Genomic DNA, 12,742 nt, shown 5'->3' on the forward strand with positions numbered 1-12,742 from the left:
TGTTTCATACATAGATCTGATAGTTCTAACAAATCTGGAGCTAATGTTTTGTTGTATGAGTTTGTTTAAAAGTAATACCCTATCTATTTTATCATAACATTTCTCAAAATCTATAAATATACAAAAGAGCTTTTGACGCTCACTAAGTACTTTTGCAATTAACGAATGTAGAATAAAAATACAGTCTACTGTTGACTTGCCCTTTTGAAAGCCAAACTGGTAAGTGTTAATCTTTTCGTATTTTCTCGACCATTTTGTGAGTCGATTTAACAAGATTTGAGAATAAATTTTCCCCAAGATATTAGTAAGGGTAATTCCTCTATAATTTTTTGGATCATCCGCATTTCCACATTTGAAAACTGGGATAATAATACATTCGCCCCAAGTTTTCGGATATTCAGCATTCATAAACATTCTGTTATATAAAGCTATCACAATTAGATAATATCCAAGCTGGAATGAACGTTTTAACGGTACGCATGGACACAATGGACCAAAAGATCAACTCCTTTGAGGTCAAATTGAGTGAAATAGAGCAGAGTCGTTCGTTTGATAGTGATATTCTTGAAACTATAAACAAAAGGCAAACAGAATTAGACACGTTGTTAAAGTCGATGAAAAAGTCCGAAAAGGATTCACGGGAAAAGGAGTTAGAGTTACGGGACGAAATTACAGATATAAAATGTCGAAGCATGAGGGACAACTTGTTGTTTTTTAATTTGCCTGAAGAAAAAGATGAAAACTGCGAGCAGAAAGTTCTTAAATTTATTGAAAAGGAGATGAAAATATTGGACGCCAAAGAAAATATAAAACTGCATCGAGCTCATAGACTTGGCGTGTACAGAAGCACCAAAGTTCGCCCAATTGTTGCTAAATTTGCATATTTTCCGGACCGAGAAAGAGTTAGAGCTTCCGCAAAAACCTTATCAGGTACGCACTTTGGTGTCGCAGAGCAATTTCCTAGGGAGATTATGGAAACAAGGCGAAAACTGGTACCAATCATGAAAAAGGCCCGTGATGAAGGAAAAGAGGCGTATATTAAAGTAGATAAATTGTACATTAATAAGCAGCTATACCGTGGACATGATTAGGAGTCACGAGAGAGTGTCATCAAGTGTTTATCATGGAATGTTGAGGGACTTTCTAAAGTTAAGCGATCATCAAACGAATTTATTGGAATTATAAGTGAAAATGATGTTATATGTTTAAGTGAGTCTTGGACGAATAAAAGCTCAGTTATTGATCTTAATGGATATGACAAACCGATTCATTCTTATAGACGATTTCAGCATAGACGTGCTAAGCGCTCCAGCGGTGGACTTATCATATATATAAAAAATTCCATAAGAAAAGGTGTTAAAATGGTTAAAAATGACATTGATTGTCTGGTATGGTTGAAATTTGATAAATCGTTCTTTCACATAGAAAATGACATTTATTTAGCAGTTGTATACATTGCACCAGAACATTCCCCGATTCATGATAGGTACGATGAAGATATTTATAGGCACATTGAAAATGATATAAATATATTTAGCAATAAAGGAAAAATATTCATTACTGGAGACACTAATTCGCGCATTGGCCAGAAAAGTGATTATATAACATATGATAGACATATAGGACAAACAGATATTTATACGATTGACCCATATTTGCCACGGACTTCTTGTGATTTTGGATCAAATCGCTTTGGCGATCGTTTACTTGACCTTTGTAAATCAACCAATTTTCGGGTAGTTAATGGTAGATTGTATAGAGATAAAGGCATAGGCAAATTTACCTGTATGACATATAACGGAGAAAGCGTGGTCGATTATCTGGTGACGTCACAGTTAAACTTTCAAGATTTAGCCGATTTTTATGTGCATGATTTCAATGAATTTTCTAACCATGCCCCGATGTCATTTTCATTCAAAGTTAACTCGATTCCAAGTACGATAAAAAAGGAGCCAACTATTTCTTATAAATGGAAACCATCACAAAGGGATGCATTTATAAATGACGTATCACATGATATACAAAACATAGAAACTATTTTACAAGAGCAAATAAACAACGGAGATAGTACCGATACATTAACTAAGACTTTCACGGACTTTTTAAACGATAAAGGCAAACGGTACTTTGAAACTAAATCAGTTGCACGAAATAATTATTTTGTGCATAATGACTCAAATCTGAAGAAATGGTTTAGTGATGAATGTAAATTAAAGAGAGAAAGTTATTTACAGGCAATTTATGACTATAATTTAGAAAAAAACGAAAGCACTAGAAATATCCTGCATGAAAAGAAACGTGATTACAAAAACACTTGTAAAAAGCATAAAAGAAGCTTTAATAAAAATGTCGGTAAAAAAATGAATGATATGAGAAGAAAAAATCCACGAGAGTTTTGGAAAACATTTAAAAAGAAATCTTCAAATCCAAATGGTGAAAATATAACTGTTGAAGAATTTTATGATCATTTCAAAACTTGTCTTCTAATACAATGCTTAGTGAAAATATGGAATGTAATGACTTTTTTGTCGCAATTTGATACAGCCCCAGACTCCTATGGAAGTTCCTTCGCTGAACTGGATCAACCAATCACAAAAGAGGAAATAATATCCGCCACCAAGAAACTCGGTTGTAATAAGGCGTGTTCATTAGACAATATCCTATATGAATATTTCAAAGAAAGTGTATTTGTAACGGCACGTTCAATTGAATTATTGTTTAACCACATATTAAATACAAAAGTGTTTCCTCGTAGCTGGTCAACAGGAGTAATAATACCAATATATAAAAAAGGTGATTCGTCTGACCCGAATAATTATAGAGGAATAACATTGATTAGCTGTTTTGCTAAATTGTTTACAGTTATCATAAATGAACGATTGAAACGTTGGGCTGAAAACACAGAAACTTTGACAGACGCACAATTCGGTTTTAAACCGAATTACGGTACTATTGATCCTATTTTTATATTAAATGCTTTAATAGAAAGACAATTTAGAACGAAAAATAAGCTCTTTTGTTGTTTTGTGGATTATAAAAAGGCGTATGACTTAATTGACAGAAATTACCTTTGGTATAAGCTCATAAAGACCGGGGTGGACGGAAAACTGTTCTCTATTATACGGTCAATGTACGAAGATGTTAAACTTTGTGTAAGACATTTAAATAGTTTGTCAGATTTTTTCAGCTGTGATGTAGGTCTCTTTCAAGGGGAGATCACCTCGCCGATCATGTTCTCTATATTTTTGAATGATATTGAAATGTTTTTACAAGAAGACCCAAATGCTTGCATTACACTAGACCAGATATCTATGTATTTGTTGTTGTTTGCGGATGATGCCGTTCTTTTTTCTGAATCCAAAGAAGGTCTACAAAACAATATAAATAATTTACAATTGTATTGCAAAAAATGGAATTTAACTGTAAATGTTGATAAAACTAAAATTGTTGTTTTTAGAAAAGGCGGTCAATTAAGTAGAGAGTTCAAATGGTCATATGACGGAATTGATATAGAAATTGTTCAAAACTTCAATTATTTAGGAATTGTATTTTCTAGTGGCGGTTCATTTGTACCAGCAACAAATACCCTTAGTGGAAAAGGCTTAAGGGCAATGAACTCTTTACTTAACATTACAAAAGAGTTAGATATATCTATAGAAATAATGTTCAATTTGTTCGATGTTTAAGTTTTATCTATTTTGAATTATAATTGTGAAGTATGGGGCTTTAATAAAGCAGAAAATATTAAACGTGTGCAAAGACAATTTTGTAAATGGTTATTAAATGTTAAAATGTCAACAAATACTCTATCATTGTATTCTGAACTAGGTAGATTTCCTCTGTATATTGAAAGATATGTTAAGATAGCAAAATATTGGTAAAAGTTTCACAGCGATAAGAGTCAAAACTGTATTTTAACAATTATTCTAAGTTCTCAAAGAAATGATATATCAAATAACTCAAATGTTGTCAACTGGTCATCAAAAGTTCGAGACATGTTACAAAACGCTGGATTTGCCGAAGTATGGTTGTATCCAGAATCGGTTAATATTAAAATTTTTATACCAGTATTCAGATACGTCTCAGGGATATATAATGTAACCCAATGGCGAGCAGACATGGCGTTATGCTCTTCCTTGCAATTGTATTCAAATATTAAAGTTAAATATGACAGTTCTATTTATCTCAATTTGTTTGAAAATGCAAAACACAGATCAGTACTTGCAAAAATAAGATTAAGTTCCCATAAACTACATATTGAATCTGGAAGACACATGGGTATTGAAAGAAGTCAGAGAAAATGCGCATTATGTATGTTCGGAGGTATAGAGGATGAATTTCATTTTATATTAATATGTCTAATTTATAACGATTTTAGAAATATGTACATTTCAAGATACTTTACTGTTAATCCTAGTGTTTTATAAATTCATACAATTGTTAAACGCAGATAGAAAATTGGTTATTAGAAAATTAGCATTATTTTGTATTAAAGCATTTGAAAGACGAGACAATTTGGTAGATTAGCATATCAATATGATATTATTAATGTAGAAATTTATTTTTGGCATTCTCAATCAATATGTTAGCTATGTCATAATATTTGAATATAACTGATTGAATTTGTTATGATATGATTCTTGACGCATGCATTGTAATAATTATACATGTATATGTATGTTATGATGATGGGTGTTGAGCCCAAGTCAGAAATAAAGTATATGTTCTGTTCTGTTCTGTTCTATAATTTAAGTAGAAAAGAGCTAATAATATTAAATGAATTTTTAAATATTTTCGAGGACAAATTATCGAGCCCGGGGCTCTTTCCATCATTTTGGGAAAATACGGCGTCCTTCAATTCTAGTAAAGAAATTTCTGCGTCTAACTCTGCATCATATTGTTCGGGAATGTTTAAATTGTTTAAACTTATATTTTCACCCCCAAATAAAGACTGAAAATGCTGGCTGAGATCATTTACGTTTAAATTTTCTGTCCGAGTATTTTGAGACTTGTATTGCTTTTTTACATGTTTCCAAAATTGTTTTGGCTTAGATTTTGCGATATTTGCTATATTCCTTCCCTCGTTTATCTTAATTTTTTTCTTTTCCCGGAATTTAACTTTATTGTATTCATTTTTTTAAATCAAAATAAATATTTCGCAATCGCATATCATTTTTATTTTTTACAAACTGATTTCTTGCTTTTGTGAATTTTTTCCTTGCTTCGTAACACGCTGCATTAAACCATTTTTTTTCTATCGTGATTTAGATACTGCGTTTTTTTGTTATTCGATGTTTGTTGATATTGTTTGCTAAATACTGAAAATGCCGTGTCTTGTATTAAAGTAGTGAATTGACTTAGTGAATTGTCAATACCGTTAGTCTCTTTATTTTCGCATAATAACTGAATCACACTTTGTTGCCCGGCTAGACGCTCCGTAAATACTTGACTTTTATTCTCGTCCCAAATAACACGCTTATTCTCGTGCGCACTGTCGGGTTTTAAACAGGTTTTAGTTGAAATGTCAAGTACTATTTTAACGGGTGTATGATCGGAAAACTCGTTCGGTGGAAGGATTTCAAAATCTGAGATGATATCAAAATCATTGATATTGAAGATTAAGTAATCAACGACGCTATAACCGTTTCTGTTGTAGAAAGTATAATTTCCTATATTCGCATTTTTTTTTAAAGATTAACGTATTTGAAGATTTACATAAACTTAATAATCTCGTACCGTGAGCATCTGTCACGTGATCTTTACTTACACGCGGTGGTACGTGGGTCAAATTTGACAGCTGATCGCTGTCAATATACCTATCAAAACATAAATAATCAATTTGGTTTGCTGTTCGGCTATTAAAATCGCCACTTAAGAAGATTTTGCCATTATTTCGGTATTTTTCAATGCCTATCTCTATGGTTTCAAAAATATCAATTTCCTGCCTATTAATCACTTTTGAACATAATTTACACTAGTATTTCAAAATATATTATCACAATTCAACAACATTGACATTGTATAGCCATGTAGATTATCTTGCTTGATTATTTACGTGCAAGCACATGTTGTCGTGACATTTTCGCACCCACTTTAATTGACAGTAACCACGCGTTAATCCCAAGTTTATGATGTTTAATGGCGATGAAAGAAAACTTCAGTCAGTGTACAGTATATTAAATTTTAAAAATCCAACTTTCTTTCTACATGAACAAAATCAAAATTGATTTTGCGTAATTAATTTATTTATTTATTTTTTTGGACTTATTTTTTTTTTTTTTTTTTGTGGTTTGTGATTCCTACCTTTATAAACGTCAGGTCAACTCATATTTTTTCCGTAAAATTATATTGTCAGTATTTATCTTTTGCACCAAAATAAACTCCGTATCTATTCATATAAACAATGCGTAACGGCCAATACATTTGTTGTATATCGCTTAGGTATTACTGTATGTATATGTTTATTACCCTTCCAGATTTTTTCCGCCTTTTTGATTGGATATTGATCACCCGAAAGAAATTGATATTACCGAGCCAGACGGGTAATATACACATTAAATTTCCCCGATGGGTACCCCACGTTGTAAACAACATGCGCCGTGCGATGCGCGTACGGTTTGATTTTACGCGATATAAATTCCGATTTACAAGCACTTTTAAACTGTCAAATGATAAATATTTACCAAAATAGAGTAATGATACATATTCTCGTCAATATAGAAAACAAATATGACCTTGTGAAAGCTTGATATTAATTTCAAAAAAGTGCGTTCAACAGACTACTCCTTTTCTCTTGTTTACACCCGTTATGTTCGAAAGATAATACGTCATGTATTTATGTGACGTCATGTTATGGTGAAGGGGTATCCTAAAGGGAATCTTATTTCGACGTTTCATTTGAATTAGCAATGATTTATTTTAAAATCGTCTTAACTCGGCACGGGAAGGGTAATAAAATTATTATTTTGGTTTTGGAGTGATATATGTGGATATATTACCTGCCAAGATAAAATATCACCCTCGCCTAACGGCTCGGGTGATATAGAATCTTGACAGGTAATATATCCACATATACAGTATCACTCCAAAACCAAAATAACATATAATATTGAAACTAGATATCTCTGTGCAGATTAAGAGGAATTATGCTCATACAAGTGTTAATGATCAATGCATAGGTAGCTAGGTTATCATTGTGTTAAAATTAAAAAAACAAAACAAAAAAAAAACAGAAAAAAAAACAAGTAATTCACGAAAATTTGTAATGATATTGTACTGAATGTATCGGTAAAGTTTAATGGTGAAATCTTTAAGTTAGGCATTTTTCTATATTATTCGCTATAGTCATTTTCATCATCACCATTATAAATTGATTCTTTTGAAATAAAGTCATACTTAAACATAAATTTAGCGATAAAATGAACGTAATGTCACTTTAATATATATCTGATACATTATTGATACATTTACTTTGACTTTGACTTCGTAGTGACGTGGATATTTCAGTCTTTTTCCTGAACAGTTAAAATATATCAAAACAACACATATTTCTTTAATCTTAACTAGTTTTAGTCTTTTTCCTAGTGATAAGAAATTCGAACCTAAATGTTTCTTCATCTTTTTGTTGACAACTTTCCAAATGCGATTTAAAGATTCTACATATTTATTGGATAATTAAATTTATAAGTTCTTTAAAAGAACGGCTAGCTTTAATCAAAAGGCTTTTAAACAAATCATAATTACTATATAAACAAAAAAAGCAAAAAAAAAAAGGTTGGGGCCATGGAAGAGATTCTCTACGTGGTGTGGTCTGGATGCAGATGGGATACTGAAAATGAATACCAAACTGTCTGTAGCTGAACGCTCTTGAACACAGATCACGAAATTTGATAGGGAAATTGTTCATCATTGGCAGATGACCCATATCTATTTTGAAGTCAGTAGGTCAAAGATCAAGGTCACAGTGACCCAAAATGCTAAAACATTGCTTAGAATCATTTAATCATCACTGGTATATGACCCCTATTGATTTTGAGATTAGTAGGTCAAGGTCAAGTGGCCCAAAATGATAAGACCATTTTGGATGATAGCTTCAGTATGTTTTGTCCTATGATCATTAAAGTTGGTAGGGAAGTTGATCATCATTCACAGATGACCCCTATTGATTTTAAGATCAGTAGGTCAAAGGTCACTAACAGAATGTATGAAGGGGGGATATTTCGTGTTCTACGAACTTTTGTTCATAATATACACACAGTGCAATTTTTGTGACTTCGTGTACATAAAATTTTCATGTATGATCGCCACAACACGTAACTATGCAAGTTCAAATGAAGTTATAATTCATTTTTTCCTGCATTAGATATGGCCCTTCCTTACTTTTATACTGTATACATATTTCACAAATTGTGTGTAGCTTTAACAAAAATTCTACTGCCGGCGTATAAATATTTAACTTTTATAATCTGGGGACAAAAATTGGTCCTAGATATAATAAAACAGTTATTGTACGAAGATTTCGGCCTCTTAAATATGAAATTAGCCAGGTCCATAGACTTGGATATTCACCTCACCATCATACAATAGCTGTATAATCATGCATTTGATTGCCCTATCTGTTTCATAGGGGAATAGTGTGAAGATTGATCGAATATAAAACAACATAATTTCATTTGCCATGGAAAATTATGAATATTCTGAAGAACGGTGCATATCCGCCCTGTTTAGAAGGAAAGAGAGGAAAGAGACAAGATACTTAAATTTGTATAAAATTTATTATGCAACAATGAAATTGTAAATTTGACTTTGGTTACAAAAGAGCAACAACATATTAAACAAAAATTATTCTTCTCCAGAAGATAATATAATTTCTTTAACGATTTAAATTGTTTTATTTATTTTGTTAAATAGTATTATGATTTGTTTGCAATTCAATATACATAAACGAAAAATATTCAAAACTGCATGTTTGCCAAAACAATATAACATAGCCTTGTCAGCAACAAAATATGTTACAGGACAGACACTATAATAGGTAAACAACCGTGCGTAAAATTATTTGTTTAAAACGGTATACGTGTACGTCCTTTGCCTTTTTATGATTGAATTTCAGTCTCAGTAAACATACGCTTAAATTGTCCCACTATTGTAAGCATAGCTACAGTATGTCAAATGAACTTGATTATGATGTAATAATGAACAATTTCGAACATTTTCCCATTGAAAAAAATTGGGAGAATGTAGCACTGAATGCAGTAACTTAATATACACATAAGTACCACATCGAATGCCTCAGCACATTTTATTGTTTTATTCCAGAGATCTTGAAATATGTGTGACAAGAACTAACAGATATCTTGTACTTGTGAAGCCATTCTAAGTGACATTATTGACAGCGATAAACCAGGTTGTTTATGTTCTCATATTAACAAGTAGAGATGCCCATAAAGATGTTGTTTATTCTGATGAAGATTTTTAAGAAGTATACTTTACTGTTTCCCAGCTATGATTCGGGAGAAACGGAAATAATTGTCATAATCACTTAGCGCTTCAGATGGGCGGCTGTTAAGACGGACAATGTTTGGAAAACATCCAAAACAATAACCCTTCATTTCCCACGGAAAATGAATACATGATTAGAGTTGCATGCCTACAGACGAGCAAAAATATGTCAAGAAAATCTTGAGAAAACTATGCTAAGATTTTAAGAAAATTAAAATATTTACTAATGCAGTAGCTCCGCTTTGAAGAGTATTCATATAGAATTACTGTGAAGTGCATTGGAACTGAGGGGCGTGGGTTAAAAGCACAGAAGGAACAACTTTTTTCCTTTTTTTACATTATATATATATCTCCCAGGTCCCTTTTGGAAATAAAAAGGTCCTTGATGATATAATTATTAAAGGTATGTATTGGCTAAATAATGCCAAGTTTAATAGCAAATATGGTGCCTGATATTTTCAAAGTCTAATAAATAAAAACTACAAAAGTATATTTTGCAAGATCAACCAGAAAATTTAGGCAAACTTTGAAAACAGCCCCTCATTGTGGTACATTTTAGGGATATTTTGAATAAGGGTTTTTTAATTAATGTTTAAAGTGGATGGGGTAGGGTAACATTTTTATACAAATTTCAAACATTTTGAGTAAAAACAACTTTGTGTGTGTGATTTGTTAGCTGAACGCTATTATTTGTTTTCTTAATAATGATTAACAGGGTTTCCTCATTTCTGAAAAAAACAAAACAAAAAAAAAAAACAATTGTCCATAACTCATAAACCATACGGTAAACTTTATACAGTCGTCCTTTGAGGCATATAACTGTCCTATGTTGTCACTTTTACAGCTCCTTACAGTGCCTATTAAGAGGGTCTTACCTTATCACCATATTCCTACTGCGTGACTAACGTATTTGCATATTCTGACTTTGCAATGTGTAAATTACTTTTTTGTTCACTTGACAGTCCTTTTTAATACATTTTGAAAATTTTCATGAAAATTATCATAAATTTGGAGGCATACTGCTTTAAATACTTTCTCTATTTAAATCATGCATACATAATTTTTGGATCAAAACTAACATCTAACAACTACGCAGGACCAGAATTACAGAATTCTTAAACAACATAGATTTATTTTTAGTTTTCCATCAATTATTACAGTATATAATAAAATAAAACAGAAACATAACAACTGGAATAACACGTAACTATTGAGGCCTAAAGGTTTTATCTTTATTTAAGGGTTTTCTGTCGCTTCCGGTTTTAGTAAAAAAAGTGTAAAATAAAATAAATCCCCAATATATATCTTATATCCAGGGCAAAATGCCTGAAACTGCAAATAACAATTGACTTCCTGCGACTTAAAAATAATACTATATTTATAATAACAATAACCTTTTTAAAACAAATCTTGTTACTTAATTGAGTTTTTTTTTAAATTCTATTTGTCAACAATGGAAAAAAAACACTTTATTTTCAAACTTTTAAAATATTTACATCAGTCAATCACTTTCTGATAAAATGTTTTGTGTGTGTTTTTTACTCGATAAATTACATTTTGTAAGGTCATACTTAATCAAACTGAGTTTTGCGGCAATATACATTTGTTTGCGGTAACGGTCGATTCGTTGCATGTAATTATATAGACATATATAATGTACTACGATTCTCTCCAATCAAAACTTACAGCAGTTTCATTGACCATGAGTGACAAAACACTCCACACAAATGTTATGAATTTAAATGAACACATTCATGCTATGCTGTGACTGCAAGCACCATCATTTGGTTTTAACGTTTAAATTATTAGTTATTAACAAGAGGGCCATGATGACTCTCCATCGCTCACCTTAGAAAAGGGTCATTCTTCTGCAAGAGTAGGGCATTGAAAGTATCTTTCATATTATATTTAGTCACTTTAAAAATATAACCGTTGGGTAAGAAAATATATTATAAATGCGTCCTTCTATAAGTCTATGAAAACTACATGTATTTGACCCTGTTAAAAAAAACGGACACGATGCCATCACAAAGGTTAACCATTGTTAAATAAAAAGACACAAGGCACTTGACTGTCAATTTTACAAAAGATGGTATAAAACTAATGAAATGTATGTGGGATATTATTGGGTGGAACTAAATACTCTCATGACAAGTAGTTGGGGAATCTGCACCCGGGCCCATTTCACTTTTACCTGAGGAGTATCCTGTAAAATGGAAACTTTGAGGCCTTTGAGACTCGGTAGGTGGGTCAATGGTGGATCGTGCCCTTTTCCTTGTTGTGAGGTCTTGTGGCTCCTCTTGAACGTCCGTTCTCGGACTGACTGAGCGTGGTTGAGTTGGACGGAGTGCATATTGTTGGACCTGAAGCGATTGAGCAAAATCACTCGATAGAGATCTGTGTATACCTTCTTGATATCGTACGTTTTTCTCTAAAAATTGCATGGCAGGTACTTTCATTCTTTCGTGTTCTGATTTAACACCGTGTAAAATTGGATGTATAGCATCTCGAGGATGAAGTAAAAAGCGTTCCCTTTGTAACGTATGTGATGATGTATATGCAGACTGTGTTTCATGTTTGACCACAGGAATGAATCTCTGTTCAGAGAGTGGGGGCATTACTGGATAGGGTGGATGTTTAATTCCGTGCTGAAACTGAATCTGACTGGAAAAGAGAGATCGTGACATAGTTTGTGAACTGACAGAAGATGTTCGTGAAAGTAAAGCATCGGCATTGTCCGACCGTTCCGCTTTATTTTCCATTTCACTAGATATCATTGCACCTGGACTACTTCTACTACTTCCGATTACATTAGAACTATTGTCGCTTTCCAATTCATCTAAATCGTCATTTGAAGATTTATAACCTTCCTCTATGGATGGACTGTAACTTGCCGTTGCTGTTGCACCACTTGATACTGGTGATTCTGGATCTTTCTTGATGCTTTGTTGAGATCTTTGTTCAAGAATCATGTCCATTTGTATCTTATAATGCGGTTTAGCACCTCTTTGACCTTTTTGTATACAAGATGGCGGCTGCAAAAACCTTTTTAAACATATGTTGATATTAATAAATGTACAATAACAACGGTGAAATTCTTTCAGATTATTGTTAAATAAAAGCTTTTGATGTGTTTAAATAATATGAATGGTGAAGAAAGACAGCTATTTTCACTTTTTGTTTCCAGTATATTGTGGATGAGTCAAATACCGAAAAAAGTCACATAAACGAACAATCAAAT

At 32.2% G+C, this 12,742-nt stretch overlaps 2 protein-coding genes across 3 annotated transcripts in view; one reads left to right on the plus strand and one right to left on the minus strand.

Moving 5' to 3' along the window:
* Window positions 1–424: 424 nt before the first annotated feature.
* Window positions 425–1,091, plus strand: LOC132743299 (uncharacterized; the record flags this gene model as incomplete). The annotated part of the gene is given in 1 exon segment (XM_060731838.1): window positions 425–1,091. A coding segment is annotated over 1 exon segment (667 nt), but the record flags the coding sequence as incomplete, so codon positions are not given.
* A 7,664-nt stretch (window positions 1,092–8,755) lies between these two features.
* LOC132743301 (uncharacterized) overlaps window positions 8,756–12,742 on the minus strand; it is a 48,536-nt gene continuing 44,549 nt past the window's right edge. For both annotated transcript variants that reach the window (XM_060731841.1, XM_060731840.1), the window contains one exon: window positions 8,756–12,546. In XM_060731841.1, coding sequence (XP_060587824.1) covers window positions 11,637–12,546 — 910 coding nt within the window. In that variant the 3' untranslated portion in view covers window positions 8,756–11,636. The remainder of the gene's footprint in view (window positions 12,547–12,742) is intronic.

Source organism: Ruditapes philippinarum, unplaced genomic scaffold, assembly GCF_026571515.1.
Source record: "Ruditapes philippinarum isolate M1 unplaced genomic scaffold, ASM2657151v2 ctg547_1_1_1_1, whole genome shotgun sequence".
NCBI classification, from domain to species: domain Eukaryota; kingdom Metazoa; phylum Mollusca; class Bivalvia; order Venerida; family Veneridae; genus Ruditapes; species Ruditapes philippinarum.